This window comes from Oncorhynchus masou, unplaced genomic scaffold (genome assembly GCF_036934945.1).
Source record: "Oncorhynchus masou masou isolate Uvic2021 unplaced genomic scaffold, UVic_Omas_1.1 unplaced_scaffold_1218, whole genome shotgun sequence".
Classification (NCBI taxonomy): domain Eukaryota; kingdom Metazoa; phylum Chordata; class Actinopteri; order Salmoniformes; family Salmonidae; genus Oncorhynchus; species Oncorhynchus masou.
The window spans coordinates 93,878-103,713 of NW_027001976.1; the positions used below are offsets into that span (position 1 = coordinate 93,878).

Here is a 9,836-nt window from a genome sequence, read left to right on the forward strand (position 1 = left end):
TGTAGTCGATGATATAGAGTACAGTATATACGTATGCATATGAGATGAATAATGTAGGGTAAGTAACATTATATAAGGTAGCATTGTTTAAAGTGGCTAGTGATATATTTACATCATTTCCCATCAATTCCCATTATTAAAGTGGCTGGAGTTGAGTCAGTGTCAGTGTGTTGGCAGCAGCCACTCAATGTTAGTGGTGGCTGTTTAACAGTCTGATGGCCTTGAGATAGAAGCTGTTTTTCAGTCTCTCGGTCCCAGCTTTGATGCACCTGTACTGACCTCGCCTTCTGGATGATAGCGGGGTGAACAGGCAGTGGCTCGGGTGGTTGATGTCCTTGATGATCTTTATGGCCTTCCTGTAACATCGGGTGGTGTAGGTGTCCTGGAGGGCAGGTAGTTTGCCCCCGATGATGCGTTGTGCAGACCTCACTACCCTCTGGAGAGCCTTACGGTTGAGGGCGGAGCAGTTGCCGTACCAGGCGGTGATACAGCCCGCCAGGATGCTCTCGATTGTACATCTGTAGAAGTTTGTGAGTGCTTTTGGTGACAAGCCGAATTTCTCCAGCCTCCTGAGGTTGAAGAGGCGCTACTGCGCCTTCTTCACAATGCTGTCTGTGTGAGTGGACCAATTCAGTTTGTCTGTGATGTGTGTGCCGAGGAACTTAAAACTTGCTACTCTCTCCACTACTGTTCCATCGATGTGGATAGGGGGGTGTTCCCTCTGCTGTTTCCTGAAGTCCACAATCATCTCCTTAGTTTTGTTGATGTTGAGTGTGAGGTTATTTTCCTGACACCACACTCCGAGGGCCCTCACCTCCTCCCTGTAGGCCGTCTCGTCGTTGTTGGTAATCAAGCCTACCACTGTTGTGTCATCCGCAAACTTGATTATTGAGTTGGAGGCGTGCGTAGCCACGCAGTCGTGGGTGAACAGGGAGTACAGGAGAGGGCTCAGAACGCACCCTTGTGGGGCCCCAGTGTTGAGGATCAGCGGGGAGGCGATGTTGATGTTATACACTGATTTATAAGGCCATATTGTAGGTTTAAACACTGATTTATAAGGCCATATTGTAGGTTTAAACACTGATTTATAAGGCCATATTGTAGGTTTAAACACTGGTATACACTGATTTATATTGGGTAAAATGCCATAGTTATTTTTTAGTCAGGTCAGTAAATAAATATATATTACGGTCCCATTCTGATTTGCTTCTAACAGAACAAAGAAGTAGAACAGGTCAGAACCATAGTAAAGACCAGTATGGACTATCAATACAGGTACTGTATGTAGAACCATAGTAAAGACCAGTATGGACTATCAATACAGGTACTGTATGTAGAACCATAGTAAAGTCCAGTATGGACTATCAATACAGGTACTGTATGTAGAACCATAGTAAAGACCAGTATGGACTATCAATACAGGTACTGTATGTAGAACCATAGTAAAGTCCAGTATGGACTATCAATACAGGTACTGTATGTAGAACCATAGTAAAGACCAGTATGGACTATCAATACAGATACTGTATGTAGAACCATAGTAAAGACCAGTATGGACTATCAATACAGATACTGTATGTAGAACCATAGTAAAGACCAGTATGGACTATCAATACAGGTACTGTATGTAGAACCATAGTAAAGACCAGTATGGACTATCAATACAAAGTGACCATTTAGAATGAGGCCCAGTTCAATGAGAGGAAGTCTTAACAGAACTGGGGGATGACAGACAGGAAGTGGGGGGTGGAGATCTAATATATTTTTGTGCCAAACACTAAAGCATGATATTGTAATAAATCTACACCCTATTCCCTACATAGAACACTACTTTAGACCTGGTCAGAAGCACTGTTGTGCACTACGTAGGGAATAGGGAACCATTTGGAACAGAGACAGTAATTCCCCTGAACATCTTCCTCTTCCTCATCTGGTTTCTTGAACAGCCCTTCACTCCTCCCCTCTTCCTCCCCTCCTCCCTCTTCATTCTATTCTATCAGCCACACCACTAGCTCACCTCCACACAATACATTTACAAGTTAAAGACACACCTTGGAAGAAATAACAAAGGAAAACTATTACTAGATGAAGTTGAGTGTTTTTTATTATTTCCCATCACCATAAATCATATTTAATCACTGAACAGTAAGCAGACCTAACTTCATCTGTTCCTGACTCTGGATAGTGGATTAAAAAGACCATCAATCTCCAATGATATTAAAGTACTATTCTGAACATTACTGATATACTGAGTGGCAAGTCAAGATATCTGCTGGTTTTATTGTTTGGTCAACAGCACCACCTGCTGGACAGGTTTAATGTTGCTGGACTGAGCAGTATGGGAGGATGAAAGATGACACATATAGGGCCGGTTTCCTGGACATCTACATTGAACATACTGTTTAGTCCAGGACTAGGATTCATCTGTGTCTGGGAAACCAGACCATATAGTTTAGTAGAAAGGAAGTGATACCAGCTTGTAGTGGGCTGACTAGTCCTGAATTGTCCTTTAGTTCCTGGACCATTTTCCATGCAGCTCCAGGTGACAGAGAACACATCAATTAGGACCGAGCCAACAAGCTGATCAATGATACTGAGGAGAATTACATAGAGACAGAGAACCAACTGAGAAAACATATCAATGGTTCTGAATGACAACCAATATACATCAACACCAGACATCATGATTCATGGAAATGTACAAGATTAAAACATTGGATTGAATTTTAATTAATAACAAATCAGTTTACAGTTTAACCAGCTCAGCAGTATAATTATAATCATAGAGACCAAACCCAGGATAGAGGGGCTGAGTGAATGTGGTCTGGACTCTGTGGAGGAGGGTCATTGTGTCAGAGACACTGTAGAAGGACAGAGTACCTGCCTTGTGATCCAGGTACACTCCTACTCTGGAGGACTGAGGGCCTGATACTTTAGTCTCAACATGATTGTGTCTGAAACAATAACCACCTCTAGAGCACTTTAAACTCCAGGACTTGTTATTGTCTCCAAATCCACCATCATTACCTCTCCATGTTCTGCTGATGTCTTTATATGAGACTGCTGTATAAACACCACCAGTCCTCTCCACCTCCCAGTAACAGCGTCCAGACAGACCCTCTCTACACAGAACCTGCCAGTAGTAGGTGAATCTGTCTGGATGGACATGATATGGTTGGACTTGGCCTGTACAGGTCACCTTTCTGTTCCCTTCAGACAGAGAGAGGTGTGTGTGTGCTGTGTTTGGGTCCAGTGTGAGCTGACAGGAATCTGGGAGAAGAGCAGAGACCAACGAGGGGAGTCAGAACAATAAGTTAAGTCAGATACTGTATCTCCCCTGTCTTTGATTAGAGCACAGCAGAGATCAAATCAGAGAAATATGAGGAGTCAGATAGAGACCCAGTCTTTGATTAGATCTACTATTGCTATATATTTCTAGAGGGATTGTTAGGAGTGTCAGTAAAAAGAGACTGTTAGTTACTTCACAATAAAGAGACTCACATTGTAACAACTGTTCTCTGGTCTTGGGCTCTGGAGGCAGTACAACATCCACTATATTCACTACAGACACACAAACACATTGACAGAGAGAGGGAATGTTATCATCAGACCATATTCCACATGTATATGACTAGTAGGGAACTTTCAATGGTCTAAAGTTGATGTTCTTATTGTTTTCAACACACCTGTAGTGGAGATCTTGGTCCATTCTCCTTTAAGGAAGTCTTCTAGTTTCTCTCTCAGTTCAGACACAGTCTGACTCACATCTCCAAAGGACTGAAGAGGACGGACAACGATGCTGGGTAAGTCTGTAGATACACTGATACTGGAGAGAGACTGATACCTCTGGAGAGAGAGAGAGAGAGAGAGAGAGACTGATACCTCTGGAGAGAGAGAGAGAGAGACGGACAGAGAGAGAGAGAGGGACGGACAGAGAGACATTTCCCATGAAGTTAATTTCATATCACATGTAACAAGACAGTTTAGTTACCTGGAGGAAATGGATGTGATCCTCTGTGTGTGAGAGCTGCTCCAGCTCAGTGCTTCTCTTCCTCAGCTCAGCGATCTCCTGCTTCAGTTGCTCCAGGAGTCCTTCAGCTTGACTCACTTGAGCCTTCTCTTGGGCTCTGATCAGCTCCTTCACCTCAGAGCTCCTTCTCTCAATGGAGCGGATCAGCTCAGTAAAGATCTGATCACTGTCCTCCACTGCTGACTGTGCAGAGCGCTGGAGAGAGAGAGAGAGAGACAGAGAGAGAGAGAGAGAGACAGAACAGAGCAGAATTAGGCCGATACCCACTAATTATCAAAAAAAAAAAAAAAGAATTACTTACGGACAGAGAGAGAGAGAGGGGCGGACAGAGAGAGAGAGAGGGGGACGGACAGAGAGAGAGAGAGGGGGACGAACAGAGAGAGAGAGAGGGGGACGAACAGAGAGAGAGAGAGGGGCGGACAGAGAGAGAGAGAGGGGCGGACAGAGAGAGAGAGAGGGGCGGACAGAGAGAGAGAGAGAGGGGAGGACAGAGAGAGACAGAGAGAGGGGCGGACAGAGAGAGACAGAGAGAGGGGCGGACAGAGAGAGAGAGAGGGGCGGAGAGAGAGAGAGAGAGGGGCGGAGAGAGAGAGAGAGAGGGGCGGGAGAGAGAGAGGGGCGGACAGAGAGAGAGAGGATTTGGCTAAAAATACTTGAATCAGTCATAGAGCCCATTGCCCTTTATGGTTGTGAGGTCTGGGGTCCGCTCACCAACCAAGACTTCACAAAATGGGACAAACACCAAATTGAGACTCTGCACGCAGAATTCTGCAAAAATATCCTCCGTGTACAACGTAGAACACCAAATAATGCATGCAGAGCAGAATTAGGCCGATACCCACTAATTATCAAAATCCAGAAAAGAGCTGTTAAATTCTATAACCACCTAAAAGGAAGCGATTCCCAAACCTTCCACAACAAAGCCGTCACCTACAGAGAGATGAACCTGGAGAAGAGTCCCCTAAGCAAGCTGGTCCTGGGGCTCTGTTCACAAACACACCCTACAGAGCCCCAGGACAGCAGCACAATTACACCCAACCAAATAATGAGAAAACAAAAAGATAATTACTTGACACATTGGAAAGAATTAACAAAAAAAACAGAGCAAACTAGAATGCTATTGGGCCCTACACAGAGAGTACACAGCGGCAGAATACCTGACCACTGTGACTGACCCAAAATTAAGGGAAGCTTTGACTATGTACAGACTCAGCGAGCATAGCCTTGCTATTGAGAAAGGCCGCCGTAGGCAGACATGGCTCTCAAGAGAAGACAGGCTATGTGCTCACTGCCCACAAAATGAGGTGGAAACTGAGCTGCACTTCCTAACCTCCTGCCCAATGTATGACCATATTAGAGAGACATATTTCCCTCAGATTACACAGATCCACAAAGAATTCGAAAACAAATCCAATTTTGAAAAACTCCCATATCTACTGGGTGAAATTCCACAGTGTGCCATCAGAGCAGCAAGATTTGTGACCTGTTGCCACGAGAAAAGGGCAACCAGTGAAGAACACGCACCATTGTAAATACAACCCATATCTATGCTTATTTATTTTATCTTGTGTCCTTAACCATTTGTACATTGTAAAAACACTGTATATATATATATAATATGACATTTGTGATGTCTTTATTGTTTTGAAACTTCTGTATGTGTGATGTCTACTGTTAATTTTTATTGTTTATTTCACTTTATATATTATCTACCTTACTTGCCTTGGCAATGTTAACACATGTTACCCATGCCATTAAAACCCCTTGAATTGAATTGAGAGAGAGACAGAGAGACAGAGAGACGAGGGCAACCAGTGAGGAACAAACACCATTGTAAATACAACACATATCTATGCTTATTTATTTTATCTTGTGTCCTTACCATTTGTACCTTGTAAAAACACTGTATATATATATATATATATATATATATATATAATATGACATTTGTAATGTCTTTATTGTTTTGAAACTTCTGTATGTGTGATGTCTACTGTTAATTTTTATGGTTTACCTTACTTGCTTTGGCAATGTTAACACATGTTTCCCATGCCAATAAAGCCCTTTGAATTGAATTGAGACAGAGAGAGACAGAGAGAGACAGTAGCCTCTCGCACCTCATTGAGTCAGACCATGCCTTGTCCAGAACAACTCTGGACAGACAGGTACAGAACACCTCTTGGTCCTGCTCTACTCTCCTCCCTCCTGGACAGACAGGTACAGAACACCTCTTGGTCCTGCTCTACTCTCCTCCCTCCTGGACAGACAGGTACAGAACACCTCTTGGTCCTGCTCTACTCTCCTCCCTCCTGGACAGACAGGTACAGAACACCTCTTGGTATATCATATATATCTCATATCATCATTCAGAACTTTAAGCATATCTTTGGGAGGAGGTCCAGCCTGTTTGACAAAGATAAACAAAGATTTTTTTCCAATTTTTGCTTACAAAATAATCAAATGTAATGTTTTTTACCAAAAACTCTACATGGAAAGCAGAAAGCTGTGATCAATTAAATACAACGTTAGCTAGATATTATCTGTGTCATTTATAGCCTGGCACAGACAGTAAAACTACATTAAATACAACTAGATATTATCTGTGTCATTTATAGCCTGGCACAGATAGTAAAACTACATTAAATACAACGTTAACTAGATATCTGTGTCATTTATAGCCTGGCACAGATAGTAAAACTACATTAAATACAACGTTAACTAGATATCATCGCCACATAACTTATGTCGAATTTAAAAGACACCGTTACCGTTAGTGACGTCTGTTACACTGTAACTTACAGGCAGCCTCACATAAAAACCTATTGGTTAACAAAGCTTTGATTATGACCAAAGTCTATAGTAGTGAAAACTCTCTCTCTCTATTCTAACTTACCACACATTCACATCACTGCCTCGACATGAATGTGTCCTGTCAGAGCCGTTTCCTGTCCGTTAACTGTTAACAGTTTCGAGCCACAGCTTAACCAATGAGCTACAAGGAGGACTGACAGTCACGAGCCGTGCAGCAGCCTCTGCAGCAGCAGCCTCCCCCGGGTCCTAGTGCCCGCCCGGTAAGACTGTTAAGATGCGATGGAACGGTTGACGGAGAGAAAATAAATCACAGAGAAAATATATTGACTGATATATTGAATTGTTTAGGGAAGCTTTAGCTTTGGCTTTAATACATTCTGAAAATACTTGAAAATAAAAATAATAGCAGCCCTCCTCAGGAACAACAAAACCCTCACAGACCAACTTCTTCTTCTATGATATAATGGAGGTCCTCAAACCAACGTTAAAGGTGCATGGCGCCACCTACTGTGGTGGAGTGTGTTCAATCACGGTTTACACCTCCAAATACTTCTAACTTACTCAGTACTTCTGAGAAAATAAAAGAGTCCTACTAACTTCTAATATACCCTCCCCATCCCCCAAATCCCTTCCAAACTCTCCCAACCCTGTCCAACCCCAATGACACTTCAATCTTTCCCTCTCTTCAACATCCTTATAACAATATCACAACACATACAATAAATAATAAATAAATAAATACACTTCAAATAAACTTCTCTGGTTCTGAACTCTTCTCCACACCTTCTACCTCCCTCATTCATTTCCATTTCACCTCCAGGACTCACTCTGGGGCACAACTCACTCTGTTTGCACTTGAATTATAACATTTGAAAAGTCTCTATTCTTTTGAAAATAAATGTTGTTTAATGTTTACTGTTCATTCATGAGTGTTTATTATCTACTTCACTTGCTTTGGCATAGTAAAGATATGTTTTAACTCAGAACTTCTGAGAAAATAAAAGAGTCCAACTAACTTCTAATAGACCCTCCCCCATCCCCCCAATCACTTCCAAGTCTAATGTTTATTGTTCATTTCTGATTGTTTATTTCACTTTTGTTTATTGTCTATTTCACTTGTTTTGGCAATGTAAACATATATTTCCATGCCAATAAAGACCTTTAAATTGAATTGAGAGAGAGACAGTTCCATTTTAATGTATAGGGGACATGAGTCGTCATGGTTACTCATGGTTATGTGATGAGGCAGCCCAGTTGGTTACATGAACCAGTCTATTCTTTGAAAGGGGTCCAGACAGCCTGTTCCCAACAGTGGGGTCAGTGGGATTGGATAGGGGCCCCTCTCTCTCTCTCTGACTGGAGGAGAGAAGTGAAATGGTGTGTCTCCTCTGGTCAACAATACTCACCTTGAAAGACTCCACAGCTTGTTGGAGCTCCTTCAGATCCTTCTCTCTCTCCTGGAATCTCTGCTGGACCTTCTGCTGACTCATCCCCAGCTGCCTCTGTGGAGAATCACTCTTCAATGAGCTATCAAGCTTTATTAGTCCAGTAGATCAATAATATAGTAATGTGACATAGGACCCATAGAGAGGAAGGTCTACAATCCTGAGGAAGTCCCTTTACAATATGATATTATGTTGCTATGTGAATGATTGTAGTTTTTATGGTAGGCCTACATGTATCAAGGGGTTGAGACTGAACTTTGGACTCATAAAATGCCATTCAGAATGATAATAGTGTTTGACTTTAGAAAATGGTGATACATTTGGAGAATCTGGGTTGACATATCTATATACTCAAGGTTTGTGTTCATATTTGTGGATCCATTTCATATTGTATATAATATAATGATGATCTCATATTCAAACAGATTTAGTTCCTACTGTATCTTTAATTCTTTGTTTATCAGACAGCCACCAACAAGTTGTTCTGGTCTTACCTGTTTCTCAGTCCTCTCTGCTGCAGCTGACACTGTATCATGGCCTTTATGTTCATCCATCACACACTGATAGCAGATACACTGCTGATCGGTACGACAGTAAACCTCCAGCAGTTTGTCATGATGAGAGCAGATCTTCTCCTGTAGTTGTGCGGTGGCTTTGACCAGCTTGTGCTTCTTCAAAGCAGGAAATTCATAGTGAGGTTGGAGGTGAGTCTCACAGTAAGAGGCCAGACACACCAGACAGGACATGAGGGCTTTCTGCTTTCTGGTCCCAGTGCAGACATCACACACCACATCTCCAGGTCCAGCATAGCACAGAGCAGGAGGGGGAGCAGCCTGGAGTCCTGTCTTCCTCAGTTTCTCAACCACCTCAGCCAACATGTTATTTTTCCTCAGATTAGGCCTTGGAGTGAAGGTCTCTCTGCACTGAGGACAGCTATAGACCCCTTTCAGAACATCCTGATCCCAGCAGCCCTCAATACAGCTCCTACAGTAACTGTGTCCACAGGGAATGGTGACCGGCTCCTTCAGTAGATCAAGACAGACAGAACAACAGAACTGGTCCTGGTCCAGCAGAACTCCTTGCTGAGCCATTTGGACGGTTGTTCACTCTCACACAGGTAGACGACACAGAGACTCTGATCAGTTTCGTTTCCTCAGAAGAGAGTTTGTGGGAAGGGGAGGGACTTCCTGGTTCTGCCAGAGGGGTGGGGTTAGAAGGAGGGAGGGGTTAGAGGAATGGAGGAAGAGAGAGAGGAACTGCATGCAACAGCAAGAGGGAGACAAATAGTTTAGTTCCAAGGTTAGTGCCCTTAACATGGAACAAATGACATAATGAATCTTAAAATGTGAGTTGTTAGAATATATGAAGGGTAACAGTTTCTATGAAGTACGTATGTATCATTATTTGAATGACCTTTGTCGTGTCTTTACTATCATTAACTGAAGACTGATAGTTTTTATCAAAGATTCTCTGTAATTAGTTACTATGCAATCAACTGATTAATCCCGTAACTGTAATTAACTAGGAAATAGGGGGCACCAAGGAATGTA

General features: G+C 42.6%; 1 protein-coding gene across 2 annotated transcripts; it reads right to left on the reverse strand.

The window, feature by feature from the left end:
- Nucleotides 1–1,911: 1,911 nt before the first annotated feature.
- LOC135529961 (tripartite motif-containing protein 16-like) lies at nucleotides 1,912–9,427 on the reverse strand. Of its 2 annotated transcripts, XM_064958361.1 has the most exons (7): nucleotides 8,781–9,427; nucleotides 8,248–8,343; nucleotides 3,992–4,225; nucleotides 3,687–3,846; nucleotides 3,502–3,561; nucleotides 3,028–3,270; nucleotides 1,912–2,593 (listed from the first exon to the last, which is right to left on the reverse strand). In XM_064958361.1, exons 1-7 carry the CDS (start codon nucleotides 9,375–9,377, stop codon nucleotides 2,562–2,564), a joined length of 1,422 nt encoding a protein of 473 aa, XP_064814433.1. In that variant the 5' UTR covers nucleotides 9,378–9,427; the 3' UTR covers nucleotides 1,912–2,561. The 2 variants fall into 2 exon arrangements, with proteins under 2 accessions (XP_064814433.1, XP_064814432.1); XM_064958360.1 differs by lacking the exon at nucleotides 1,912–2,593 and having other exon boundaries at nucleotides 2,707–3,270.
- Nucleotides 9,428–9,836: the final 409 nt, after the last annotated feature.